The sequence below is a fragment of the Pseudopodoces humilis genome, chromosome 30 (genome assembly GCF_049639895.1).
Source record: "Pseudopodoces humilis isolate 2021_Gansu_Grassland_sample_001 chromosome 30, ASM4963989v1, whole genome shotgun sequence".
NCBI lineage: Eukaryota > Metazoa > Chordata > Aves > Passeriformes > Paridae > Pseudopodoces > Pseudopodoces humilis.
The window spans coordinates 1629688-1657098 of record NC_142229.1 but is presented as its reverse complement, the minus strand read 5'-3'; the positions used below and the strand labels follow the sequence as shown (position 1 = coordinate 1657098).

At 58.7% G+C, this 27411-nt stretch overlaps 2 protein-coding genes across 15 annotated transcripts; one reads left to right on the top strand and one right to left on the bottom strand.

Moving 5' to 3' along the window:
* Nucleotides 1–1385: 1385 nt before the first annotated feature.
* RHOBTB2 (Rho related BTB domain containing 2) lies at nucleotides 1386–17229 on the top strand. Of its 6 annotated transcripts, XM_088068233.1 has the most exons (12): nucleotides 1386–1423; nucleotides 1843–1978; nucleotides 4902–4979; nucleotides 11252–11453; nucleotides 11625–11728; nucleotides 11811–11996; nucleotides 12084–13108; nucleotides 13940–14058; nucleotides 14130–14280; nucleotides 14356–14444; nucleotides 14695–14800; nucleotides 14879–17229. In XM_088068233.1, the coding sequence occupies exons 3-12, from the start codon at nucleotides 4921–4923 to the stop codon at nucleotides 15115–15117; spliced, it is 2280 nt and encodes a 759-aa protein (XP_087924359.1). In that variant the 5' UTR covers nucleotides 1386–1423; nucleotides 1843–1978; nucleotides 4902–4920; the 3' UTR covers nucleotides 15118–17229. The 6 variants fall into 6 exon arrangements, with proteins under 6 accessions (XP_087924359.1, XP_087924360.1, XP_087924361.1 ...); XM_088068234.1 differs by lacking the exon at nucleotides 1386–1423 and having other exon boundaries at nucleotides 1874–1978; XM_088068235.1 differs by lacking the exons at nucleotides 1386–1423; nucleotides 1843–1978 and adding an exon at nucleotides 4458–4560.
* On the bottom strand, nucleotides 17224–26439 carry LOC102101117 (tumor necrosis factor receptor superfamily member 10B). 9 transcript variants are annotated; one of them, XM_088068238.1, is made up of 11 exons: nucleotides 25981–25998; nucleotides 25548–25677; nucleotides 21913–22045; nucleotides 21174–21302; nucleotides 20680–20794; nucleotides 20512–20597; nucleotides 20328–20411; nucleotides 20085–20122; nucleotides 19502–19615; nucleotides 18928–18991; nucleotides 17231–18827 (listed from the first exon to the last, which is right to left on the bottom strand). In XM_088068238.1, the coding sequence occupies exons 2-11, from the start codon at nucleotides 25581–25583 to the stop codon at nucleotides 18550–18552; spliced, it is 1077 nt and encodes a 358-aa protein (XP_087924364.1). In that variant the 5' UTR covers nucleotides 25584–25677; nucleotides 25981–25998; the 3' UTR covers nucleotides 17231–18549. The 9 variants fall into 9 exon arrangements, 7 of the variants coding, with proteins under 7 accessions (XP_087924365.1, XP_014115064.1, XP_014115065.1 ...); XM_014259587.2 differs by having other exon boundaries at nucleotides 17232–18827; nucleotides 20082–20122; nucleotides 25981–25996; XM_014259590.2 differs by lacking the exons at nucleotides 25548–25677; nucleotides 25981–25998 and adding an exon at nucleotides 25379–25513 and having other exon boundaries at nucleotides 17230–18827; nucleotides 20082–20122.
* Between the last annotated feature and the right edge of the window lie 972 nt (nucleotides 26440–27411).

Sequence of the window (27411 nt, the reverse complement as noted above, 5' to 3'; positions counted from 1 at the left end):
CTGGTTTCTTTTCTCCCTCCTCCCAAGGCTCTCCGCGGATGAAGGGGAGCACAGGCTGGACCCTTCCCGAAATCCTCCAGGGAAAATCCGGAGCTGGAACAGTTAAATTGGTTCAAATCCCCGATGTTGATGCACTTACACCAGATTAACCTCTGCATCAATAGGCTCCCAAATCACACTGAACTGGCTTAACCCTACCCTAAATGGCTTTAACTGGTTTGCAGCAGGGGCTGGTAGACCTTTAATGAGCTCACAGTCCAGCGGTGGTGCTTTCCTGGGAAGCCCTACACCCCCATCACGATCCCCCAAATCCAGTTTGGGAGCTGGAAGGAGGTGAGGCACTTCCCATTTGGGGGAAGCCCTTCAGCATGAGCATCTTTTCCAGAACATTTTCCAGCTTCTTTCCTGGCCACGTGTTTTTTCGGATCCCCTTGGCATCCTGGCCCTGAAGGAGACTCCAAAATCTCCCCTATTTACAGTTCCTCACACCAGCAGGGTCACAGAGCCGCTACCTTTACATCCCAAAAATAAAACCCCAGCTGCAAAGCGACAGAAAACAGTCTGGGGTCTCCAGCACAGCCAGCCCAGACCCCCCCTTTTCCACGCAACCCCTTTGCAGTCCCCCCAGTCCCAGGAGGCTCAGGCTAAGATCCCCCCAGGCCGATCATTGGCAGCAATTTGGGCGAGATTAGGACCATTTGCAGGTGCTTCAAGACGCAGCTGCAAACCCACCCTCACTCCGGGCAGGGAACGCTGCCCCCGCTCTGTGACCCATCAAAACAGGCGCCTTTTACCCCCAAATCAGGCGGAAAAATCCCTCCCCAACCCCGGCCGGAGCGAAGGGCTGTGCCCGCAGCTAGGACAGAACATCCGGGAGGTGCGGGAGAGCCCCGGGGCACCGCAGCACCTCGGGGTGGAGGAGAGGGGAGCGCTGGGCTGGCCCCGTGTGTGCCGAGCTGCACGTTCCTGTTCTTATCAAATCCATCGGGATCAGCTCCAGCTGCTGCCAGCGCTGCCCCAAGGGGGACAGGAGCGCCTTCAAGGGGCTCCTCCTGCCCCATTATCCCATGGCCTCCCTCCTTTCCCACGGAGTCACCGCTCGATCCCACTGATTCACGCTCGTGGCTCCTTTCCGTGGCCCGTGGCCGTTTTCCCGGTCCCTCGGTTCCCACTGAGTCACCCACGCGGGGATCTCCCAGTTCCCATCCCGGGCATCCGGACTCACCTGGGACCTGCCTTCCTTCCCTTGCATCCCTGAGGAGCGCCCCAGTGCAGGACCCTCCGGCCGGGCAGCTCCTAAAATCACCTTCCAACCTGCGCAGAAGTGCAGTTCCCAGGCCCCAAGGCTGCAGGGAGTTTTCTTTTCCAGGAGCAAAGGATTCTCCCCATTTCTCACCCTGGCTGGCATTTTCTGCTCCATTGGGTTTGGTTTTTTTTTCGTGTTTGTTTGGGATTTTTGTGTTTGGGTTTTGTTTTGTTTTGTTTTTCACAGATCATGGGGAAAACGAAAGACTTGCTGAATTTAAATGCAGTCAGTGCCTCAAACATATTCCTTCACTCTTCCCATCCACCCCTTCCTCCATGGTGGAACCATCCCATGGTTCGTTTTCTCCAGCTGCACAAGAGGAAACACTTAGGAACGAGAAAGATTTGGGAAGTGCAGGAAAATGGGATTTTTTGGGAGGAGCAGGGAGACGCGGGCCCCGGCGCGTGCCGGCGCACCCAGAGCCGGCCTGAAAGGATCCGAGTGGAAAATTCCTGTCCGCTGAGCTGGGATTGTGGTCAAACAGGTTTTTTAGTCCCAGCCCCTTGAGTTGTGTCAGTGCAAAAACTCATCCCTAGGGCATTTGTTTGGATCACATGGGCGAGAGTATAAAAATGGGTCCTGCCTGTCCGGGCCAGTTTGCACCTGGAGAGGGAAGGCGGCTGCTACAGCGAAGGGAAGAGCCGCGGGACAGAGCGGGGCCGCTGCGCTCAGGTAACCACGCCTGGAGCAAATTATCCCCCTTTTTCCCCAGGGAGCGGCCATGGGGCATGGGAGGGTGAGGGTTTCTCCGCCGGGAATTAGTGGTGGAACGCAAAGGCTCCGAGGGCTGAGAAATGGGGGAATTTTGCGGATCCCGCCCCAGGAACAGCTCCAAGCGCCCCCCGAGGGTTTTCCCAGCGCCTGGGGGCGATGCAGCCTCTCCGAAGCGGGCGGCATTCGCAGCTCCTCCTTCCCTCACGACCCCTTGGAGCTGTCGAGAATTGGGGTGCGGGACCTGTGGGGTGCCTCGGTGGCTTGCAGGGCAGCGAGGAGGCTGCTGAGGCAGAGCCACGTGCGAGGAGACACCGAGATGTGCAGGCAAAGAGTTTTCCAGCGTGGAATTTCGCCCCTCTCTGGCACGGGAGCGGCGCGGATAAAGCCGGTCGCTCCTCCCTGCTTCAGTCGGGGCTCTTGGTGGTCCCTGGGCATCAGCACGGCCAACACGGAGCTCTGGTCTCACCTCCCTGCCTCAGTGCCCTGCGGCCGCAGCTTCCTTCGCCCTTGGGGCTGGAAGTGGCTCTGGGGAGCCGGGAGGTGTTTCACAAGCCAGGGGTGAGGAAAGAGCGAGATCCTCCAGCCCCGGGGCTCCTGCCTGCTCCTGGTGCTATCAGCCCCATGTCCCTCTTTTCCTGCTGTTCCCTCCCTGCCTCTCCCCGCTGCCATCTCCAGAAGTTTTCTCCCCACTTAGCGCTGCTGCTTCTCCTTCTCTGCTCTCCATCCCTGCTTGGAGACAGTTGCTTGGAGACAAACTCCCGGTTTTTTGATGTTGTAATATTTTTTTTTTATGAGGGAACAGTGGGTGCAAAGGCAGACGATGGCACCGTGGGTTGGGAGCAGAGTGGGGAGGAGAGTCCAGGAAAGATCTGACACCACAGGGAAAGGTCTAAACCAAGCAAAACCAGCGTTTTTCCCTCATTAGGAAATATCCAAGCCCCTTCACGCTCCGTGCCCAGAAACAAGTCCCAGGAGGGTCCCACTGCCTCCCTTCTCACCTCAGGCCCCCACCCAGGCACGGCATGAGAATGAATTCCTTGGCTGGGGGTGGCTTGGAGGGTTATTTTCCTCTTCTGACGAAGAGCCCAGGCTGGTTGGCAGCATTATCCGCCTATTTTCTGCACAGCTCTCCGTAGCAAGAGAAACCAGGAGAAAAAGGGAAACAGAGAAGCCACAGGATGCACCGTTATAAGAGGAACTTTCCCCAAAATAGAAGCTTTTCACAGTTTTTTCACGAGGCGTCAGCAGCTCTTAATGCTGTATGAAACTGTGAATCCTGCCTGGAGCAGCCGGCGGGAGCTTGTCAGTGCTCCAGGCTGCAGCTGCAGCCTTTCCGAGGGTGTGGGGCCGGCTGTGCCCCCCAAAACCTGCCTGGGGTGTGGGGAACAAGCAGCTGGAAGCGCAGCCTCGGCTGTGATTCCGTTCCAGCAGCACTTCCTGCACCCCTCGGGGTGGTAAATCCAGTGTATCCCCAGCTGGAGGGTGCAGAAATCCTGCACGGATGGATCAAGACCTTGAATTTCGCCCTAACCTGTTTTTTAGCTGTGAAAGATCCGTCTGGAGAGTCCCAAATGTTCATTAGCTCAGCGCTGGGGCAAAGGGATGCTGGGCTTGTGCAAGGAGTTGCGTTTTACAGGAGCATGTGGCTCCTTCTGGCTTTAAATATTTATAAGCTGAGTGATGAATCCCTGGAGTTCTGCAGCCGTATCGATGGCAGGGTGAGCTGTCGGGTGGCTGATTCCAGGGCTGGGAGATGGCATCCAGCTGGGCCAGAGTATTCCTGCATGCAGGGAATTTCCAGAGCACCCCAATCTCCTGCCTCACAGACAGCCCCTGCTCCTTTGGCAGGGCAGGGGATGGAAGGTGCGAAAATGTTATTTTTTTGCTTGTTTTAGACGTTTCTTTCTGGTATCAGCTGTTTCCTGGGCTCTGCTCCCCACCACTGTGGTGGCACATCCCAATGTAGCCTTTTGTCCCCACTGGTCCCCTGTCAAGGTTGGGTTTTGCCATTTTTGTGAAGTTCTGGTTGAAGATTTCTCCTAGCTCTGGTTGGGTATCGAGCCTGTAAATGCCATTTTTTCCAGAGCTGCCACCTCCCTCCCTGGCTGCTGCTGGGGCTGGGGGGCCCATGGGGTGCTTGGAGCAGCTGTCCTGAGCAAGGAGACCCCTTGTAGCCTCATTCAAGAAGCCAAATGGCAGGATTTGGGATTTTCAGAGAAGCAAAACTGAGGGGTGACCCCTTGCTGCTCTTCCTGGTGAACCCATGGATGGATCCAGCACTATGGTGGGTGCCTGGAACCCAATCCCCGCCAGGAGCCAGGACTCTGCTGGCTTTGCCAGGAGCAAATTCCAGGCTGGACTCTGCTCATGACGTGTGCGGGATCCAGTGACTGAGAAGGAGGGACAGCCCTGTGCCCTGCCTCGCTCCAGAGCCTTGGCCAAAGCCACCATGCCAGGGCACTCGCTGGCCTGCTGGCCACCCCGGGAGCCAGGCACTGCCCGGGGGGCTCAGATCCACAGGGAAGGCTCTTAGCCCAAGGGTGAGGTGCTTGGAGAGGGGGTGGGAGCTGGGAGAGCCTCGCTGGGGCTGAGCAGAGGTTGTCACTGTGGAGCCCTCAGAGCAGGGGATGGGTCTGTGTGCATTCCATGGATTGATTTATTTCTGCTGTTTTGGAGGGTGGCACGAGGAGGGCAGAGCTGGCAGAGAGATATGGGGACAAGGCACAGCTCTGTCCCCACACCTGCACTTGGCCAGCCCAGGACTCGCCTTCCCAAAACCTTTCTGTCCCTGGGAGGTGACACTGAGTGGGGAGGGGGTGGCTTTACGATGTGAGTCCGTGTTTGGGGGGATTTGACAGGCCCCTGTGCCCTCTCCTTGCAGAGTCTGCCAAGAGAAAGCGATGGAAAGCCCAGGCAAGGGCAGCCCTGCCGGGAAGATGACAGCCATGGCTCACAGCCTGTAAGTACCTCCTGCTGCCTCCTCCCAGCCCTGCTCCTGGCACTTTTCCTCCGGCCAATTTCTCCAGGGACTTTGCTCTTTGCTCCCATCCCACCCACGCCACAGCAACGCCTCCGTTCCCTATGGATGAGGTGGAAAACTCCCAGCAGAGCAAGGCAAAGTCAGGGTCCTGGCGCTGGGAGCTTTGGGAATGTGTGGTTCAGGGCTGCCCAGGGTTTTTGGGGTGTCTCCCCATCCCAAATCCACTTTTTCCAGCGAGGGATGCGCTGCCTTGGTCTGTGCCAGCCCTTCAGCCTCTTGCAAGGTGAATGACGCTGGATTTGGGGAGCAGGGTGGGGAGCAGAGCCAAGAAAGCTGCAGTGGTTGCAGAGCATCCAAGGAGCACAAGGAAAATGGGTTTGGATTTGGGTTTCTGCATCCTCTCCCCAGTGAGGCTGGCAGGGTCCTGGCAGCACCTGGGAGGGATGGAAACACCCCAGCTTTAAACTGGGGAGTCATAAATTTTACTGGGGCCGGAGCAATATATGCTCATATCTCGGATATTCCGAGGGCTTCTTCATTCTTGGCTTGGGGGGTGGGGATGGAGGGAGGAGGATGCTTCAGGGTGAAAAGGGGGCTTGGTGTGACCCCCAGAGCTCAGTTTGGGTGCAGAGCTCTTTGCCAGGGAGTCAGGGCGATCATGGAGCCGGACAGATGAATTCCTTAGCAAATTCAAGAGGCTTAAATTGGAGAGATGGGAGCAAGGAGCAAAAGGCCTTATAATTATAGCCGTGCCAGAGATGGTTGTGCTGAGGGAGGGGGATGTCATGGAGTGGCTGTGCAGTGCCATGGGCAGCTGTGCCATTCCATGCTGTGCCATGAGCAGCTGTGCCATTCCATTCCATGCCGTGCCACGGGCAGCTGTGCCATTCCATGCAGTGCCATGGGCAGCAGTGCCATGCCATTCTGTGCCATGCCATGCCATGGGCAGCTGTGCCATTCCATGCCATGCCATGGGCAGCTGTGCCGTTCTGTGTCGTGCCATTCCACGCCATGCCACAACGTGGGCTGGCTGAGGAAAAGTCAGCTGAGCCTTGTGTTCCTCCTCCCACGGAGGAGAGGGGCTCTGAGCAGCACTCACGAGCTCCACAGCTGCCCCCGACCCCTTTCCCATGCCCCGTGCCCATCCCGGTGCCTCCATCCTCCCGGGAAACCTTTTCTCCTGGGAAGAGAGCTCCGCAGCCGGAGCGTTTCTCCCGCCAGTGACAATCGTGCTTTTGTTTTGCCTGGCTGCGAGAGGGGCAGGAGGGAATTTGGCTGCCCGGAAAGCTGCCGGGAACCCTTTCTGCCACAATTAAGCACCTGCTACAAGAGAGCAAATAAGCCAAATCATGCGGCTGGCAAACAAGCTTTACGTGTTCCTTCCCCGTGACCCACTCCAAAAAGCAGAAAGCTCCAGGCTAGGCTGCTCGCAGCTCCCGGGGCAGCGATTCCGCAGCTCCGCCGCCGCCTCCCGGTCCCGGCGCGGGCACCGAGGCAGCGCCTGGAGCCGCTTCTTGACGGCTCAAAAGCCAAAAGGGCTTTCCCCTCCCCAAATTAGCGGCTCCATCTCATTCTGCTATGGAGAGACAGATCCCCGTGCTGCGAGTTCGGTGAGGCGGGGGGGCTGCGGAGGGGCTGGGGCGAGGCGAGCGCCGGGCTCTGCGGCGGTGTCAGCCCCGGTTCGGGCTTCCAGCCGGCCTCATCCAAGCGGGAAGGGATCAAGGCCATGCAGGGGGCCGAGCTTAGCGCGGGGATGGGGAGGGAAAGGCGGCTGGATGGCTCGGGAAGGGATGGCGAGGATCACATGATGCGGATATACGGGGTCAGAGCAGCGGGGCTGGCGGCGCCCGGCGCATTCCCAGCAGCCGCGCTGCAAAGATGACTCGGAGTTTTTTTGGGGGTTGTGTTTTTTTGGTTTTTTTATTAATGCCCTGAGGGTTCAGATTTCGGGGAGCTGCCCTAGGGGTGAAGCGGGGACTGCAATCAGCTCTGTAGAGAACGGTGAAAAGTCAGGACCGCAACTTGTGGCCTTGTGCTTGGAGGAGATGGAGCAGCTTCGCTCCCCCCCAGCCCCGAGAGAAGCCCTGTGAGGGTTTGGGGGGGCTCCGGGGGGGCTGTGGGGCTTCTGAGGGGTCTCCTGCACAAGCAGCACCGCCCATGGCCCAGCTGGGAGCTGGCACCTCCCTGAAATTTGGGGAGAGGTGCTCAGAGGGATTCAGGAGAGGGTGCACCCCTTCCCCAGATCAGGAATGGGGGGCACTGGGGATGCGGGGGAAGAATGGAGGTGAGATTTAGGGGGGGCTGAGGCTCTCATCTCCCCCATGGAGGGCAGGGTGGGGGTCTCATGCAGAGGGAGGACAGGGTTCGATGGAGTGCGGGATTGGGGGCAGGACTTGGGGGCCGGGATGGAGCTCTCTTTATGGGAGGGTTTTAGGGCCAGGATGGGGGTCCCAAGGCAGAACTGGGGGTACAACAGAGCCCCCTGAGAGGGAGGTTTAGGGGCAGGATGGAGTCCCATGGAAGGCAGGATTTGGGGGGGGGGGTGGGGGGCACAGCGGTGTCCCCTGCGAGGGAGAATTAGGAACACGATGGGGTCTGAAGGCAGAATTGTGGGGGCGCGACGGAGCCCCCTGCGAGGGAGGGTTAGAGGATATAACGGGGTCTCAAGGCGGATTTAGGGGGACACAACAAAGCCCGCTGCGAGTGAGCTTTAGGGGCAGGACGGGGGTCCCACGGCAGGACCGGGGGCCACAACGGAGCCTCCTTCAAGGGACATGCTGGGGGTCCCCGTGAGCGGCAGGACGAGCCCGAACCCACCCCGGGAGCCCCCCCGAGTCTCCCTCAGCCAATGCGCGGCAGCGGGGGGGGGCTCTGGGGCGGGGCTCGGCTGGGGCCGCTTGTTTTTTGTGAATGAAAGGCGGGGCGGCCGCGACTGCAGCGCGCAGGGCAGCGCAGGGCCGCGATCCGCGCAGGGCTCCGCGCAGCGCAGCGGGCCGCGGATGCGGAGATCGGGGCGGCCGAGCTGCCGCCATGGGCCACCCCGGCCCTGAGCAGCGCAGCCGTGCCCAGCCGAGCCGCGCAAGCTGCGCCGTGGCCATGTCCGGAGGGGCGAGCCCGGCCCCGGCCCCTGGGAGCCGCCGCTTCGTCTGTGTTGGTGTAAGTACCGGGGGACCCCCCCCGCGCTTCCGCGCCCCGCTCCGCCTCCGCGCATCCTGCCCCGCATCCTGCCCCCGCTCCTGGCCCGGGGACAGCGAGGGCCCGGCCCCTTGGCCGTGCCCCGCACCCCCGATCCGGGTGGTTCGAGCCCCCCTGGCGATGCCCCGCAGCTGCTCCCGATGCTCTCCAGTCCCATCGGCGTTTCCCGCACCCCCTCCCGGCTCTTCCCGTCCGCCTGGCGATGCTCTGCACCCCCGATCCTGGTGCTCCGAGCACCCCCAAGCTCCTTGCGATGTCCCGCAGCTCCGGTCGGGTGCTGCTAGCTCTCCTGAGATTCTTTGCGATGCCCCACAACCCCGGCCTGGGTCCTCCTCGGTCTCCTTGCGGTGTCCCGCACCCCCGATCTGGGTGCTGCGAGCACCCCCAACCTCCTGGTGGTGCCCCGCACCCTCTCCCGGTGCTTCCTGCCCCCTTTGCGATGCCCCAGAACCCCGATTCGGGTGCTCGCAACACCCCTGAGACCTCTTACAATGCCCGCACCCTCTCCGGATCCTCCCCAGCCCCTTTGCGATGCCCCGGTGTTCCCGGACCCCTTTGCGATGCCCCGCGCCCCCGATCCACCTGCTCCCCGCTCCCTCCCCAAACTCCCGCAGCCTCTCCCGGTGCTCCCCGAGCCGGGTGCTCCCCTCAGCCGGTCCCGGTGCTCCCCGCCTGCCGCATCCCCCGGCCCCGGCCGTGCTGCAGCCCCGCTTGGGGCCCCGTTTCTCCCGCACCGCCTCTGGCCGCGGCCTCCACAGCCCCGACTGCTTCCGCGGGGCCGCCCGGGCCCCGTTCCTCCCATTGCCCCGTTCCTCCCGGTTGTTTTTGTGCATCGCTGCCGTTTTGGGGAGGTTTCACGCTGGTTTGGGGGTTCTCCTCCCCTGGCGAGGTGCGGGATGGAGGATTTGGAGCCTGAGAGTTGCTAAGCGACAGCTCCCGGGGTGATGGTGCAGTTGCCTTGGCAACCATGGGCTGGGAGCCTAGAAGGAGCAATTTTGGGGTTCTCCTTGTGGGGGGTGTGGGTGTGAATTGGGTGCCTTGGTTTGGGTGGGGGACAAGGAGAACGGAGCTGGGGGGCTGCTGGCTGGAGCTGCCCTGCTCCTCTGGGAAGAGCTTTTCACTTGGGGGGGAACTCAAATCTCTCAGCATCTCATGTTATTTTTACTCTCCGGTGGGTTTTGGAGCTGCTCCCAGGAGTGAGGTGATGGTGGGGAAGGTGAGGAGGGGGATTGAAAAGGTTCAGCCCTTCCTGAGGTTGTGTTGTGGGGGAGGGGCTGTGACCTCTCCCCCCCCTCTGTGGGGCCAACAGAGCTCCCCAGTGAGGTTCTGCTTTATCAAAAACCCCCTTTTCATCCCCATTGCTGTCCCCCTGTTCCCCTCCTCATGGCAGGCACTGATCCCACAAGGATTTAGCCCTTAATTCCCATGAGGCACGGAACTTTCTGAGCTGGCTCGGCTGGGGGTGGGCTGAGGTCCCCGAGAGGGACAAACATCCCAAGTGCCAACTGCAGCTGTCATTCCTGTGCCTTCCCTCTCCATCCAAACGAGCTCGGCTGACTTGGGAGCACGGCTGGGCCTAAAAATAACCACAGCAAAGCTCCCCGAGCACTCACACCCCCCCACCTCGGAGATCTCCTGGATCTCCTGGTCCTACAGAGCCAAGCTGATCCCCACGATGAGCAGGGGACTGGGGATGGCAGCACAGGAGGGTGGGAATGGATTTTGAGGGGCTAATGGGGAAGGAGCCCACCTGCCCTGCTGCTGCTCCTGGTTTTCAATGCCCTTTGGGATGAATTCCCTGCATCCCGAGGGATGGAGGGGATGTGGAATGCGGCGACAACTACTCGGAGAAGTTTTGCCTCGGGACCAGCCCGGTGTGGAAGCGCTGGCACCCGGAGTGACCTGGATTTGTGCCACCTGCCTCTGCCTCCAGCTGCCCACGAGGCTTGAGGCTCGGCCCTGCCCTGGGGATCCAGGTGTGCCCGGGGAGCCTGCGCATGGAGGGAGGTGCTAACATTGGGAAGTCCTTGCCAGGCTGCCGGTTTGGGGAGCTGTGGTCCCACGTGCAGGGCTCGGTTGCCATCGTTACTGGGTATTTTCGCTCACTGCGCTGGTGGTTTATTATAGCAGCTTGGGAGGCCGCTGCCAGGAGGGAGCGATGAGGGGGAAGAGATCCGTGGCCTTGGGAAGTTTGGAGAAATTGGGATGTGGGGTTTTTTTTTTGTCCTTGCTGTCCCAAGGGGAAAGAGATCTGTGGCCTTGGGAAATTCACAGAAATTGGGATGTGGGATTTTTTTGGTATCACTCAATCCCCTTGGTGCTTTTCCCCCTGGAAACCACATAAACCCTTGGGTTTGTGCTGTGATGAGTTAATTCTGGCTGATTTAGGCTCTGGCTTTGAGCAGGGAATGGGTGACACACCTGGGCACACCTGGCTGCTGCTCATCAGCTTTGCAGCACCCTCAGCACCAAGGTCTCTCTCAGGGGGGTTGGGGTCACACCTGCTCCTGGGAGCTCTCCCAATCCCCGTGGCTGCTGAACCTCTGGGAAACCTAAGGAGCTTCTTCTTGCTGCCCTTGGCTAGGAGCAAATATCCCCTTGGGAATGGGGTGGGAAAAGGGGCGAAGGTCAGTGCCCCCTGCCAGGTAGCGGAACCCAGCGGTGCCCGCGTGTGCACTCTGTCAGGCGGCTCTGGAAGCTTCTCTTGCAATTGCTGGAGAAGGAGAAAAGGAAGAGGAGGAAGGGAGAGGGGAAAAAAAAAAAAAAGCCTCATCTCACATGAACAGGCATGAGCTGGAGAGCTGGGAGGGAGGAGGGCGCAATCCAACGCAGGCCATGTGTCTGACGTGGCACAGCAGCCACCCTGCCACCAGAACATGAAATTTTAAAGGGGATTGGCGGGGACAGCGAGCTGGGAAGGGCTGGGCAGCTGCTGCAGAGCTTCCCTGGGCTGCCAGGGAGTGTCAGCATCCTCCTGCTTCATGCCACTCTGGTGCCCTGGATCGCCACTCTGCCTGCTCCTGGCGGTGGTTGCTGAGGCCTCGTTCCCCCCTTAGGTCCCAATTAATGGATTCTGACATGGATTATGAGAGGCCAAACGTAGAAACCATCAAGTGCGTCGTGGTCGGGGACAACGCGGTGGGCAAGACCCGGCTCATCTGTGCCCGTGCCTGCAACGCCACCTTGACCCAGTACCAGCTCCTTGCCACCCACGTGCCCACGGTGTGGGCCATTGACCAGTACCGCGTCTGCCAGGAGGTGAGGGCGGCCAGGGCTGCTGGGGAGGATCACGGACACCCCGTGGGAATCCTGAGGAGGTGGAGCCATGTCCTCCTCTCAGGGGGGTTGTGAGGATGGTGAGGACAGCCCTGCTGTAGTTGTTGTGAGGCTCCAGGGACTGAGGAGATGGATGGTTTTCTGTTCCCGCAGGTGCTGGAGCGCTCCCGGGATGTGGTAGACGATGTCAGCGTGTCCTTGCGCCTCTGGGACACCTTTGGTGACCACCACAAGGACAGGCGCTTTGCCTATGGCAGGTGGGGAGAGGCAGAGCCTGGCATTACCCTGGGCAGGGAGGGAGTCCCCAAGACTGGGCTTTGACCCCTTGTCCCCTCGCAGGTCCGACGTTGTGGTTTTGTGCTTCTCCATCGCCAACCCCAACTCCCTGCACCATGTGAAGACCATGTGGTACCCGGAGATCAAACACTTCTGTCCCCGCGCCCCCGTCATCCTGGTGGGCTGCCAGCTCGACCTGCGCTACGCCGACCTGGAGGCCGTCAACCGGGCACGGAGACCCTTGGCCAGGTGGGGACCCTTGCTCCCTGGAGATGTCCCTGCATGCCCTCCTTATCTCAAGAGGTCTCTTCATTAATTATCTCCTGTCTCTTTCAGGCCAATTAAACCTAACGAGATCCTTCCCCCGGAGAAGGGGAGGGAGGTTGCCAAGGAGTTGGGGATCCCTTATTATGAGACGAGCGTGGTGGCCCAGTTCGGCGTCAAGGACGTCTTTGACAATGCCATCCGTGCCGCCCTCATCTCCCGCCGCCACCTGCAGTTCTGGAAGTCCCACCTGCGCAACGTGCAGCGGCCCCTGCTCCAAGCCCCCTTCCTGCCCCCCAAGCCCCCTCCTCCCATCATCATCGTCCCAGACCCCCCTTCCAACAACGAGGAGCGTCCAGCCCACCTCCTGGAGGACCCCCTGTGCGCGGACGTCATCCTGGTGCTGCAAGAGAAGATCAAAATCTACGCACACAAGATCTACCTCTCCACCTCCTCCTCCAAGTTTTACGACCTGTTCCTCATGGACCTGAGCGAGGAGGACCAGCAGAGCACGGCGGGGCATGGCTTTGGGGCGGCTGTCACTGCGGCCGCCGAGCGGATGCTGCACCAGGAGGAGAGGCACCACGGGCGGGATTTCCTCCTGCGGGCTGCCAGCTTCGATATCTGTGAGAACACCGAGGAGGCCGGACCCGGCCAGCGCAAACCGTGCCTTAGAGCCTCCACCAGTGACGGTATCCTGCGGGGCGACCGCTACGAGAACGGCGAGCACGGGCTGCGGCGGGGCCGGAACCTCTCCTCATGGAGCCGGGCCTTCGCCAGCATCCAGGAGGAGATGGCCGAGGACCCGCTGACCTACAAGTCCAAGCTGATGGTGGTGGTGAAGATGGACGCGTCCATCCAGCCAGGTCCTTTCCGGGCCGTGCTGAAGTACCTGTACACGGGTGAGCTGGATGAGAACGAGCGGGACCTCATGCACATCGCTCACATCGCCGAGCTGCTGGAGGTGTTTGACCTGCGCATGATGGTGGCCAACATCCTCAACAACGAGGCGTTCATGAACCAGGAGATCACCAAAGCCTTCCACGTCCGGAGGACCAACCGGGTGAAGGAATGCCTGGCCAAGGGGACTTTCTCGGGTACGGCTCCAGGAGCAGCAGCCTGGTCCTTTTTGGGGGTTCACGGGGTGGGTGGGGGCTGGGACCTCCTGGCTTTGCTCCGTGTGTGAGGGAGTGATTGTGTCTCCCTCGGGGTTTTTGGTCACACTTTGCCATTTGGGGATTTTTGTCATTTTTTTTTCCCAAGAAAGTGAAGCCCTTCCCCAGGGTTTCCTGCTCCCCAGCTGGCCCAGCAGCTCTGTTTATTTATGGAAGAGCTGCAAAGGCGACTTCCTTCTCTCCCAGCCCGGATTTTCACAGGGTCACCCTGATTTATGAGGAGCGAGTGCCCTTAGTAGGATTTCCCCAGCTTTCCAGCAAGCACCATGAGCCACCAGCACGAGGTGACATCCCAGGGGGACGTGAATGTCCCAGCCTCCCTCTGGCTGGATTTGTCTCATGGAGATGGATCCTAATATGGTCAGGCTGTCCCTGGCAGGGACAGATGTGTGGTAGCCCTTGCACACCCCTGGGAGAAGCTGTGGAGAGCGAGGCAGGACATCCCCAGCCTCCCTCCCAGCCCTCCAAGGACTCAAGTTTGGGTGTGACATTTGCTTCCCAGGTTTTCCCCTTGCTGGCAAATGTGTTGTGGAGTGACTTGGGAAAACCCCTTGGAATAGGCAAAACACTGCTGATGCTCTTCCCTGAGCTCTTCTGGGCTGGCAGGGAATGCAGGATCAAAACTAAGAGAAATTTTTGGGGAGAAATACAGGATATGCCAGGCTCCATCCCCTTCTCTCTGCTGTCCCCTGGGGCAAGGTGTGGCCCAGGTGACAGGGCCGGTCCCAGCAGCACCACTCTGCTTGTCCCCAGATGTCACCTTCGTGCTGGATGACGGTGCTATCAGTGCCCACAAGCCCCTGCTTATCTCCAGCTGCGACTGGATGGCCGCTATGTTCGGCGGCCCCTTCGTGGAGAGCTCCACCAACGAGGTGAGGAGAACTCCCCAGGAGGGTGGCATGGCTGGGGACGGCCAGGAGGTGACAAAGTGTGTGTCTGGCAGGTGGCACTTCCTCACACCAGCAAGAGCTGCATGCGGGCAGTGCTGGAGTACCTGTACACGGGGCAGTTCAGCTCCAGCCCTGACCTGGACGACATGAAGCTCATCATCCTTGCCAACCGCCTCTGCCTGCCACACCTGGTGGCTCTCACAGGTGAGTCCAGGCAGTGGCAAGGTGGCTGTCACCCCGTCCCAGCCAGCCCCTGACACTGTGTGTCCCCCCATGCAGAGCAGTACACGGTCACCGGCCTGATGGAGGCGGCGCAGATGATGGTGGACATCGATGGGGACGTGCTCGTGTTCTTGGAGCTGGCTCAGGTAGGACAGAAGCCTGTGCTGGCAGAGCTGGGGGGCTCCAGGTGACACACACAGGGGTCCAGCAGGACTGGGGGGCTCCCAGGTGACACACACAGGGGTCCAGCAGGACTGGGGGTGACACACACAGGGGTACGGCAGCTCCAGGAGCTGGACAACCAGGTCTGGCCTTGGATGTCCATGGAGAAATGAGTGAATCCCTGGTGCTGGCCCATTCCTGGTGGCCCTGAGCTGGTGTCCCATCCTTTCCCAGTTCCACTGCGCCTACCAGCTCGCCGACTGGTGCCTGCACCACATCTGCACCAACTACAACAACGTCTGTCGCAAGTTCCCGCGGGACATGAAGGCCATGTCGGGAGGTGAGTGGCAGCCAGGGGGAGTTGACAGGGGATCCCGGCAGTCCTGGCACCGCCCTCACCCCCCCCATGTTCCCACAGAGAACCAGGAATACTTCGAGAAGCATCGCTGGCCGCCGGTGTGGTACCTGAAGGAGGAGGATCACTACCAGCGGGCGAAGAAGGAGCGGGAGAAGGAAGACTACCTCCACCTCAAACGGCAGCCCAAGAGGCGGTGGCTCTTCTGGAACGCCTCCTCCTCCCCTTCTTCCTCTCCTTCATCGTCGGCAGCCACAGCCTCCTCTTCCTCCTCCTCCTCCTCCTCCTCGGCTGTGGTTTGAAAGCCCCGTCCTTGCTCCAGCATCCCTGGGAGGAGATGGGGAGGAGGAGGAGGAGGAGGAAGGGTGGGATGCCCTGCCCCAGCGCCAGGCGTGCAGCGGCACAAGCCCCGGAGCAGACGGTGGTGGCCGCAGGGGTGGGCCTGGGGAGGGGCTCGGGGCCAGCCCCCAGCGCTCCTGGAGCCCTGCTCTCCCCGCAGCAGCACCGGCAGAGCCCGAGCAGCAGGAGGAACTCGTGTTTACAGGAGCACGAGGGCTGCGCCGTGGTTTCATTTCGGGATTTTTGTTGGAAATTTTGGCTTTTGGCACATCAGCAGCTTGAGGAAGGAGAAGACAAAGAAGAAGGAGAAGCACTTCCATTTTGATTTGGAACCAGAAGCTCTGGGATGTGGCTTGGGTGTCTGATGGCATCTCACCACCTGGAGCCACTGTGGGGGTCCTACCACCCCCTTCGACTCACAGCAGGGTCAGGCACAGGGCAGGGGACCCCCCTGGTCCCCAAATACCTCCAGGCACTGCAGAATTTGCCCTACAAGTGGGGTCTGTCCTAATTCAGGGCACGGAGGGGACTGGAGTCCTCTCTTCCCTGTTCTTAACTCTTCAGTTTTGTTTAGACAGAAACTTAAAGGAAAAAAAACAAAACAACTCCATCTGAACCCCACTCCCTGAACCTGCCACACCAGAAACCAACACCAAGCTCCCTTGGTTGGCTTGGGATTTTAGCCTGGAAGGCTCCATTGTAATAAATGGTATTTTAAAAGCCCGGTGTGGTCCCTGTGTGTGTGGGAGAAGCTGCTGGGCTTGCACATCCTTGTGCCAGACTTGGGGTGATGCCATCACCCTCCTCCAGCACTCCTGGGACGGGCAGGGACAGCGAGGCCTCGAAGGAACCCAAACCCCTGGGGCAACACCGGGTGGCTTTTCCATCAGACTAACTCTGCATGTCCCACCTGTGTCCTTGCAGGGCTGCCAGGCAGGGCAGGAGGCACCCAAACCTCCTCACCCTCCCCAGCTGGGATGGGGACAGCTCCTTGGAGCCCGTCCCTGCCCAGGCTGCTGCTGGAGGAGCACCCGGGGATGTTCCCGGTGCCATCCCCTCCTGCTCCCCGCTGCTCCTCTTCCCAGCTGGCCTCGTGGAGCACCTTGGAGCCTCAAATTCTGCATGCCCGCCCTCAGCCTCAGATGCAGGAGCGAGGTGGCTCCTCACCCTCGGTGTTCTCACCCTTGGCAGCCCCAGCGAGCAGGTAGGACTGCAACTTTCTCTCCTTTTCACACAACCCGGGCACTCACTGCTGCTTCCGAGCCCTGTTTGCCTTCCCCGGGCCAGGAGCTGAGCCCTGGCGCTGAGCCCTGCATGTGCCTGGCTCTGCAGGAGCTCCTGCCCAGGTTTGCATGCTCAGGGGCACAGGAAAACACCCAGGAGTGACCCCCAGGCACGAACCCAACAGCTCCTGCTTTCCTTCCTGGCCCCACGCTGTTAAAAAACTCCCCTTGGCAGTGCAGGGGCTGGAGAGCAGCTCCAGAGGAGATTCTGGGGGTTGAGCAGAGCCCTTTTCTCACTAAGCACTGCATGGATTTGCAACACAGCTACTGCAACACACAGAGCCCTGGCTGGGTGGAGCCCCCCAGGGCAGTGCCACCCCGAGGGACAGAGGGACAGGTGTCACCCCCTGCTTTGGTGGAGGGTAAATAAAGGCCAGGGTGGTTGCTGAGAGCTTTCCCTGACAGAAGGGATCCATGGGGACCATTCCTGGTGGGATGCTGGGGTGGCTGAGCATTAATTCCATGGGCTGACTCCTCAGTGCCACATGGAACAATTGGTGTCCGCTTGGCCCCTGGTGTCCAGTGAGACCCTGGACAGGCCCTCACCAGAGTTCTGGGGGGAAAAAATTAATCAAACCAGATGAGAAAATCAGGAGGATTTTTTTTTTAAAAAAAGTAAACTCTTCCTTCATAAACAGAGAAATGTAAAAAACTGGAAAATAAACTGGCTGGGCCAGAGCTCTGTAGAAAAACACACAACCATGCATAACAAAAAAAAAGATATTTTTATATAGCTTTTAAGTTAAAATATGTAACATTTACAATTGCTAAAATAAATAAGTACAAAACTTCTGCTTGTGGACTTAGTCTTGGGGGGGGGGGCAGCAGGAGGGGTGCTGAGCACCCTCCCACCACACTGGGGAAGGTCCTGGTGGACTGGGGTGGCAGCTCAAGTAATGCAGTTTTTCCCAGCTGTTTTTCCAGCCAGGCTCTCCCTGAGCTCTGTGAGGAGCTGGGGTGGGCAGGGGTACTCCCGATGTAACTGGGACCTCAGTGCATTCACCCCTCCGCCCTGCCTGGGGACACAGGGACAGCACCAGGGCTCACCTGGGACCAGCAGGGCCACCAGGGGATTCTTCCCTTCTCCTCAGCTCTGGTCAGACCCCACCTGCAGCTCTCCACAAGGATGTGGAGGTGTTAGAGCCTCTACGGAGCCTGGGAGAGCTGGGATTGCAGAGCCTGGGGAAGGCTCTGGGACACCGCCTCTTCCAGGGCCTAAGGCAGCTCCAGGAGAGTGGGGGAGGGACTCTGGACAAGGGCCTGGAGTGCCAGGATAGAGGAATGGCCTCAATCAGATATCGGGAAGAACTGTTTCACAACGAGGATGGGTAAACACCGTCAGAAAGGCTGCCCAGATAAGCTGCCCCATCCTGGCAAACATTCAAGGTCAGGCTGGATGGGGCTTGGAGCAGCCTGGTGGAGTGGAAGATGTCCCTGCTCCTGCCAGGGGGCTGAGCTGGGTGACCCCTGCACTGTCCATTTCCCCAGTGATCATAGTGCAAGTCAATCATTCCCACTCTCCCCTCCAAGTCCAGTTTCAGACTGGTTCCTAAGAGCAAGCAGAACCACGCAAAACACAATTTTGTCAACAGAAAGTAACCCAAGGCTCCAGCTGAGCCTGCAGAACCACCAAGCACGGAGAATGAAGCTTACGCAGAGATGTTCTAGAAGCAGAAGCCATCTCGTGATGCCAGGAATCCTTTGAGAAACAAGGATGATACAGTTAAGTTAAAAAGCACAGGGCGGAAAAACCCCTGCAAAAGCTCTTCTCTGCACTGATCCTGAGGATATCCAGGTAGTAGTGGCACTTCCGAGTGAGATGGTCCCAGAGGCAGATGGAAATGGTTTGAAATTCTGCATTGACCCAGTGAAATCAAAAAACCAGCTTGGATTTCATGAGGAAGCACCAACACTGAACTGTAACTCCAGCAGAGAGGAACCTGAGGATCGTACTTCGCTGAGGATCAGCTCCTCCTGGTTCAACTGAACTCTGATGGCTTCAAAACAAGAAAAGCCACGCAAGGGCTACAAACAGCTAAAATTCAAGTGTTCTGGGAGGTATTTCATGGCTGTAGCTCGAAGGAGGGAGGTGCAGTGTGTGTTCTGCTCCCTTCAGCTCATTTCATACTGAAAAAGTCCATCCTGGACCAGCGTGGAGGAGATGTCCTCTGCCACCCCGCCGAGGTGGAGCCGGTCCAGGGTCTCCAGCAGCGTGTTCACGGAGGACTTGGACCCTTCCCTACTCAACCACTTGTAGAGCATCTCATAGAAGCCATCATCTGACGTGGCCATGATGACGTCGTTCTCCTCCAGGTCCAGGCTGCGGCCAAATTTCTTCCAGTTGTCCTTGGAGACCTTTCTAGCGAAGACATAAAAGGAGCGCCGCAACACTGTGGGGGGGAAAAGGACAGCTCAGAGCACAGGGCCGAGCACGGGCAGCTGGGACAGGAACCTCAGCCCCCAGCACATCCCCTGGGCACCAGCACTTACCTAGGATGGGGTCATGCCCCGGCACTGGAACCAGACTCTTCTTGGTGCTTCCACTCTGCATCTCCTGGAATGACAATGTCACTGCTGGAAGGACAGTGTCACTCCTGGAATGACACTGCTGGAAGGACAATGTTACTCCTGGAACAACAGTGTCACTGCTGGAATGACAGTGTTACTCCTGCAAGGACAATGTCACTGCTGGAAGGACAATGTCACTGCTGGAAGGACAATGTCACTGCTGGAAGGACAATGTCACTGCTGGAATGATGATGTCCTACAGCACCCCCCAAGCCCCAGCAACAGTGTATGATTTACGGGGATTGGAGACCCTCTCCCTGTCTCCCAGGGCTGTTGGGGCAGGAGATCCCCAGCACCCCCAGGACATCCGTGTTTCCTGGACGGGCTCAGCGTTAAATCCCCCGAGGACTCTCTTGACTGCAAACGAGCGGATTTTGCCATCCTGATCCCACAGAGAGACCCCTTCAGTGTCTCCCGGTGTGGCCCAGCCCTGGGAGCCCCCCAGGATGATCAGATCCCGGCCGGGCACGGCGGGGCAGTGGTGCCAGTCACGTACCGGCGTCTCTGTGGCCGTGTGATGCTGCTGGCTCCGTATGCGCTCGTTGGCGGCGTTGTCCTCTGCCCCCATGTTCACCCTCCTGTACCACGACAGCTTCCGAAACATGGAGCTCTATGGCAAGGCAGAAACACAAACCATGGTGGTTTTGGGAAGGCAGGACCCTGCCGTGGATCTAAGGGCGTGGATCCCGAGCTTGCAGGAGCTCTGGGTGAGCACAGCCTGCCCCTAACCATGGGATCTCTGCTGAGGACCCTGGATGTGCCAGCACTGCCACCAGGAAAGCGTTAATGGCACTGAGGAAGGGGCTGGAAGCACCCAGGGCACTACCAGAGAGCCTCCTCTGCTTGGCCCAGCTCTACCACAACCCTGTGGGGATGAGCCTCATTCCTCTGCTCCTGCAGCCTTCCCAGCTGGGTGAGCCTCATCCCCCTGCTCCTCCGGCCTTCCCAGCTGGAGGAGCCTCATCCCTCTGCTCCTCCAGCCTTCTCAGGAGCTGCTGGCCAAGTGGGGAGCAGAGGGAATGGGGAACCTCACCACAGCCCACAGAGCCCTCCCCCCTGCCATCCCGGGAACTCACCACCATTTCATAGGGCCTCCTGCTTGAGGGTCTCCCATCCCCTGGAAGATGCAAACAGCGCTGTGATCCCTCTTCCCCCAGGCAGGACCCTCTTCCCACCCATACCACACCAGATGGGTGCTTTGGGGTCCCCTTTCCCACCCAGCCCACACCAGGTGGGTACTCTGGGGTCCCTCTTCCCACCCAGCCCACACCAGTGCAGAGCCCCTGGCCAAGGTGGGCGCTCTGGGCGTCTCCTGCACCCACCTGGGGAGCTGCAGTGGTGTTTCCAGAGGCAGAACGCAATCACAAGCAGGATGGGAGCTCCGATCGCCAGGATGGCCCAGAGGTCTGAAGCAGATAAAGTAGGGCTGTGAGCAGCTGTTCCTGCTTTACCCTCAGCAGCAGCCCCCACCCCATCCCCAAGCCCACCTGCCCTCCTCCCACTCACAGAGGGGGCCAGTGTTGGTGGCAGGGCCGCACTGCAGGTCACTGTCAGGTGTGCAGGGTTTCAGCACCTCCTGACCCTCGGGACACCTGGGAAAGAGGAGACAGGGCGGGCTCAGCAGCCGCAGCTCCAGGACGGACCCCCCAGCAGCCACGGCGGCACCCGACCCACCTGGGCCGGCACTTCTGGCACATCTCGCAGGGGTGGTCCGGGGGGCAGAAGGTGCCGTTCCTGCAGGCACACACCGTGTTCCTGACAGGCTGGCAGGGGCTCCGCTCCACCTGATCTGTGTGACACAAGGGACACAGCTCCATCTCGGCCCCTCCGCTCCAACCCAGCCCAGCCACAGCTCCGGGGAGGAGCAAAGCCCTCCCTGCTGTCGAGTGTCAGCTTTCCCTGCCCCACAGCTGCCCATACCAAGGGAAAAGCAGTGCCTGGATCAAACTCCACCAGCAGCTTCCAATGCTGCTGGGAGCCTCATCCTCCTGCTCCATGCAGAGCTCTCGCTTTGCACAAGGGACATAGCCTTTAACAGATGTGGGTCTGGCATGTGTTGCTGCACAGATTCCAGCCCCAGCCACTCTCTGGGGATGCTGCAGGGCTCTAAGTGAGCCCAGCTGGACCCAGCCTGAGCCATCAGCCCTGCTCCCCTCCCCAGCTCGTACCTTCCCTGCACTTCAGGCAGTCCCGGCACCACTGGAAGGCGTTTGGATATTCCATGTACTCCCCATACGCACAGGGCTCACACCTGCCAGAGCCGTTCTGCTCTTTACACTCCTCTGCAATGTAGGTGCCTGGACAGAAAGGGAAACTCTGAACACACAGGGAAGGGGCTGGAGCCTCAGGAGAGGCTGAGGGAGCTGGAAAGGGGCTCAGCCTGGAGAAAAGGAGGCTCAGGAGGAATTTCTGTCTCTGCACAACTCCCTGACAGGAGGGGACAGCTGGGGGGATTTGGGATCTTATCCCAAGGAACAGGGACAGGAGGAGAGGGAACGGCCTCAGGCTGGGCCAGGGGAGGCTCAGGGTGGACAGCAGCAGGAATTTCGCCATGGAAAGGGCAGTCAGGCCTTGGAACTGCCCAGGGAGGCTTGGATCCCCATCCCTGGAGGTGTCCCAGGAAGGGCTGGAGGTGGCACTCGGTGGCAAGGCTGGGATTGGGCACAGGTTGGATTTGGTGGCCTTGGAGTGCTTTTCCAACCTGAAGGTTCTGTGATTCCACCACCAGCAAAACTCAGAGGCAAATGAGGCATCAACAAAAGGGAAATATTCCCATAACGAGTCCTTAGATCCATGTGAGTGAAGCAGGGCAGAGCTGGAGCTCTGCTGCCCCTCAGGAGAAGCAAGGACATGGAAAGGAGCACGGAGAGGCTGCAGAGCGAGGAATCAGTGCTGAGACCATCTCACCTGCAGGGCACTTCTGGCAATAGACACCGTCACCTTTCAGGTAGTAACCATCTTTCCCTCTCCAGCCTGGATCCAAGGGATCCGAGCTGTCCCTCCTCCTCAGGGTGACAGCACTGGTTCCAAAAGCGGCCGCCTAGTAAAAAATACAGAAAAACGGGTTAAAAACCACCCCAGTGCACAGGGCACGGGGAGAAAAGGAAGGGTGAGAGCTGCTGTGCCCAGGGAAGCAGGACAGGAGCTTCGGGATGGCTCAGCCAAAGGCACTTCCCACAAGCCAGGGCCAGTTTTCCCTTGGCAAAGCCACTGGAGGAGCCCTGGAGGTTCGCAGGGGAATTCCAGCCCAGGTTATCAGCAGGGCAAAGAGTCACTAACGACCCCTTTTCCTTCCCCAATTTCTGAGCACAGGGAAGGGTCGGGAAGGGGAACAGCTTTGTGGGAGGAAACGGCCCCATGTCAAGGCTGGAAGGGCTCCTGTGCCCACCAGAAACCCCTGAGCTGTGGCTCTGGACTCCCAGGGGACAGCATGGCCTATCCCTGTTATCCTGCCGTGGATCAGGAAGAAAAGTCACATTTCCGCCGGCTCTCCACGCCCTTTTTCTGCTGCCTCAGCTCCTTCCAGCCTGGCTGGGTCATTCCAGAGCGATGATGCTCAGCAGGAACGGCCGCTTAAGGCTTTAGGGGGTTTTTGGGCACCTCAGTGTCCCCAACGAGGTCAATGCCATTGGCCTTTGAGCCAGCACAGAGCTGCTCCATGGATATCCATGGATGTAAAGCTGTATATCCATGGATATAAAGCTGCCCCTACCTCCACCGGGGTGTCACATCGCTCAAGGGCTGCAGGAGACACTTTTCCCCTCCCCAACGCGGAGGGTAAAAACCCGCTTTTTAAAGCAAATGTTTCTGCCGTGAGTCATGAGCTGCCCTGAAGGGAACAATAGAGGAGCCGTCCTGTCCCCAGCCCACAGGTCCCGCCTGGTCCCCGCCTCCCCCGCCCCCCCGCGGGATGATTCCCGCTCCTGGACAAGGCCAAACTGGCTGCAGCAGGTCAGGGATGGTCTCGGGGCTGCAGAGGGTGACACATAGCCACAAGGCCACCAGTGATACTGAAAGCACGGATAAACACACCACGACCACACCACAGAGCCCCCAAACCCCAGCCAGCTCGGGAATGGGGTCAGCTCCAGAGCCTGGCTTGGAGGGATCAAATCCATGTCCCTCCAACAACTTCTGGCTCCGGATGTCCCAGGATCCACCTCTGCTCCTCTTTTCTCCAGCTAGGAACGTTTGCAAGTTCGTAAAGTGTTTTTTTTAATCCTCTTGAGGAGCTCCAGCCACAACGGCTTCACCCATTCTGGTCCTGGAAGCCCTGGGAGTGAAAGGACAACTTGTCCCACTTCCACAAGGGAAAAAAATTCCATGTTTCCTCTCCACCTGAACTCTGCCGCGCTGTGAAGGTGATCACAGTGACACCAGAGCATTTTCTGCAGTTTGGGAAGGCCCCTCAGCCACGGGATTTCACTGCTTTACAGGGAGCAGCAACAAGTGCACGATAAGGTTATCACCCTGCTGCCATCCCTGACCAAACTATCACTTGGAGAGTCCAGCACGGTGGAATTCAGGAGTTTCCACCCACAGTAAACAACCCGTGAAAACCTGGAGGCAGAGGAATTAGAGGCACAGGAAACCCTCATCAGCTAAAAGCCTCTTCCTTCCTGGGGGATCAAGTCTAGAGAAAAAACTCGGGAAAGCACCAAACTTTGAACTTTCCTTGCTTCCATCCCCGATCTGTTTTTCTCCTGAGGAGATCCCAAAAGGAGTTGGACCCTGCAGCAACTCCTGACAAGGAAGAGGATGAAGCACACCCCAGCACAGCGCCCAGCCCCTGGCTGGAGGAGAACTGGGATAAAAGCAATGCCAGGCAGACACCTGATGTCGTCTGCTCCAAGGCCACTGGGCTGATGCAGGCAGGGATTTTCCCCTGGAATTCCCACATGTGGAATCTGAGCTCCAGCAAACTCACATATCAGGGGCATTCATCCTTAAACCTGTGGCCTGTGTCCAGGCCATGATGCAAGAGAGGACGCTCGATGCAATATCGTACCACCGAGCCACGTGAATCATCACCCCGAGCAGCTCCCCATCCCTTCCAGCAAAAAGAGGGGTGAAAAAGTAAACAAAACAACCCCTGAGGCTGTGCACTTAGGTGATGGGTTTAGTAAGGCTTGAATTTATCAGGCCAGTCTAAATAAACTCTCCTTAACAATGTGGGGAATTAATTGGACCAGAAGCTCCCTCTAAGAACGTGTTCTGGGCAGTGCTGACATAATTCCAGTGTGGGAGCCACACCCGCTGGACTCCTCCAGAGCCCTGGGATAAAAGTCAGGGCAGGATCCTCCTGACTTCAAGTGAGAACAGAGTTCAGGTATTTCCCAACTCTACAACATCCAGTCCAAGGGGAAATATGACAAGCCCGGGAATTTTCTGTGCTAAATCCCTGTACTGAGGGTTTGGCCATCATTTGGGCGAGCTGCATTCCCGCTCCGAGATCCCCGAGCCACCTGCATTCCATCCCGCCGCGTTAAAACATCCCCGAGGAGCGCCCGCGCCGCCACCAGATGCCAGCACAAAATGGCAAACACGGCTTGGGAGCGAAGGGAGTGGAAATCCCCATTCCCTGCGCTCCAGGTCCAGCCTGCAGCCCTTAATCGCCATCTCCCCCTCCGCGGCCACGTGCTCAGACCGGGGGGAGCTGAGCGCGCTTTTCCCATCGTTTCCCATTCCCCTTCCAGGCTGTGGCTCCCCACCAGCCCCGTCCTCAGTCTTACGTCCCCTGGTACCCCGAACCCCGCAGGGCCGTCCGCAGGTGAACTCCCTGCCTGGTCATCTGAACACCCCTGCCCCTGTGATCCCCCTGCCTGGCCATCCGAACGCCCCTGAGCGTCACCTGCCCAGGTGAACCCCCTGCCTGGCCATCCAAACCCACCTGAGCCTCACCTGCCCCTGTGAACCCCCCTGAGCCTCACCTGCCCCTGTGAACCCCCTGCCTGGCCATCCGAACCCCCCTGAGCCTCACCTGCCCAGGTGAAACCCCTGCCTGGCCATCAGAACCCCCCTGCCCAGGTGAACCCCCTGCCTGGCCATCCGAACCCCCCATGTCCCCACCTGTCCCTGTGAACCGCCCCAGGCCCGTCGCCTCAACCCCCACCATGGCCCGGGCCAGCTGAGTCCCACCGCCCGTTTTCCCTGTCGCCCCCAGGCCAGGTGAGCAGCCCAGCTCCTCCCACGGCCCCCGGAGCAGGTGAGCCCCTCCGTGCCTCAGTTTTCCCCCGACTCACACGAGCCCTTCCCCTCCCCCCCACGGCCGGTAAAGGCACCCAAGTAACCCCACCTCCATCCAGGGGCACCCCCACCCTCGCAGCCCCCTCACCAGGGCAGCCCTCAAAACATCCCGCTGCCTCCTCCCCACCTTTTTTCCCCCCTCGTCGGACCCAGTCCCACCGCGGCACTCCGAGCTCCAAGACAGCGCGGCAAGTCTGGGCATGTCGCGACAGCACCGCCCGGCCCCGACAGGGCTCGGGACCCTCCTGACAGCGCTCCCAGAGGGTCCCCAGCAGCCCCCTCCCCACTGACCGTACCAGCAGGAGCACCGGGAAGCCGTGACCTCGGGGCATCCTGAGCGCACCGCGGGCACGGAGCGGACACGGAGCGGGCACAGCTCGGACACAGCTCGGGCCAGCTGCAGACCACACGACACCCACCGACTCCCTGGAAAATGTATGAACTGAATGTGGGACGGGGTTTTTATAGCGGGGCGGGGCGGGGCAGGGAGGGAGGAAGGGGAGGACAAGGGGCTGTCCCAGCGCAGGTCCCCTCTGTGCCAAGCGCGCAGAAAAGCTGAATTTCGCTCCAGAAAGCTGAATTGGCTTCTCAAGTTCCTTTCCGTTTGTAGCCGCTCTTATTTTCTCGTTGTTTTCTCTCAGCCCTCAAATTTCGAATCACACAGGAATGTTGGGGAATGGTTTCTCAGGGTGTTGTTTCTCCATCTTGCATTTTTTTCCTATCACTCACCGGACTGCAGCGAGCAGAGTCGTGGGTCTTTTGTTTTCCGGGAAAAGTGAGTAATCCCTGGTGAGAAATCCATTCTGGTGTGGTTCGAGGTGCAAAGGCAACCTTGCAAAGCAGTCGTCATCTCGCCCCTGAGCTGGGAAGTCGGGAAATTCCATCTCCTTCGTAGGGTTTTGTTTTGTTTTTTATTTTTGTTGGGTTTGTTGTTGTTGTTGTTTGGTTGTTTGTTTTGGGTGGTTTTTTTTGGGCTGTTTGGTTTATTTTGTGGCCTAGAACTCGAGATGAAGCGGGAAAAAAATGTAAAAAAAGTTAAATCTTTGGACTTTTTTGCTGTTACACAAACGGGTCTGCTGCTGCACGTTATCAAGGGAGTGCGTGAGAAGCATTAATTCCAAGGAAAATCTGTTTTTATGGAGGTGGTGGAGGTGTGGTGGGAGTTGGAATGGAGTGGTAGAGGGGCTTCAGGAACGACAGGAACGGGAGACTTCAGCGCCCATTCCAGTATATAAAGGGGCTCCGAGAGAGCTTTTCCAGGTCTCTTCCAACCGAAACCGTTCTGGGCAGAGAGGGCAGAGAGAAGATTGTTAATATATTCCTGATCTTGAACTCTTGAACCAACCCTCGTGAGTTGAGTTCCTGTCCCCTCCCCGGTGACTCACCGGAGGATGGCAGAAATCCCTTTGCTGCCGGTTTACAAACCCTGCCCGAGGTAACAAAATCTGCAGGTGGCAGCCTGAAAAATGCGGACAGAACTAGTGCGGGAGAAATTCTGCTCGCCAGGAAAGTTCCGCCTCCGCAGGGAAAGGGCTGATGAAAATTGGCAGTGCCAAGGGGCTCCTGAGCAGCCTCCCTGGGAGTTGGGCAGGGAGGCTCCTTGGATCCAGCTGGATGAGCAGGGGTATCACAGCTGATCCACCCCGGTGTGACATTTGTGGCTGGGTTCTTTATCCCCAGGACTGATTGATGAGAGTGAAACTGGTTTTATCGTGTTTGAGGTTAGTTGTTTATTCTTTCCTTATCTATATTACATATATATATGTAATATAGATATGTATCTATGTATAATATCTATGTATTATATATATAATATATATTATGTATAATATATATTATATAAATCTGTCTTGGTTCTAGAAGACAGGTGTCTGCTAGGGAGAGCAGGAGCCTCCCTTGGGATGAAAAAATGTAGACCCCCTCCCTCCGAATTATTATAAATTTGAAATCAAGGGGCTTTCAGGCAGAGATCTGGGGATAGGAATAACAGTTCTTTACTAGTATAACCAGGCAAACACAAAATAACTACAAACACAACACAAACAAAACACAAATAACTACAGCAATAACAAGAACACAGAACCAGGGACCCCGGGACAGCCTTCTCGGCTGAGATGGGATGGAGGAGAGGCTTTGTTTTCACAAACACCCTCGGGCAGT

What these genes read in the sequence shown, in the direction of transcription:
- RHOBTB2 (XM_088068233.1), top strand. Translation starts at nt 4,921, where the DNA reads ATGGAAAGCCCAGGCAAGGGCAGCCCTGCCGGGAAGATGACAGCCATG. An exon ending in AGTACCGCGTCTGCCAGGAG is followed by an intron (nt 11,454 to 11,624) that starts GTGAGGGCGGCC and finishes CTGTTCCCGCAG; the next exon opens with GTGCTGGAGCGCTCCCGGGA. An exon ending in ACACCTGGTGGCTCTCACAG is followed by an intron (nt 14,281 to 14,355) that starts GTGAGTCCAGGC and finishes CCCCCCATGCAG; the next exon opens with AGCAGTACACGGTCACCGGC.
- LOC102101117 (XM_014259589.2), bottom strand. Translation starts at nt 26,135, where the DNA reads ATGGAATTTCCCGACTTCCCAGCTCAGGGGCGAGATGACGACTGCTTT. An exon ending in ACTCTGCTCGCTGCAGTCCG is followed by an intron (nt 25,678 to 25,980) that starts GTGAGTGATAGG and finishes TACATTTTCCAG; the next exon opens with GGAGTCGGTGGGTGTCGTGT. An exon ending in CTGCCTGAAGTGCAGGGAAG is followed by an intron (nt 20,412 to 21,173) that starts GTACGAGCTGGG and finishes TATCTGCTTCAG; the next exon opens with ACCTCTGGGCCATCCTGGCG.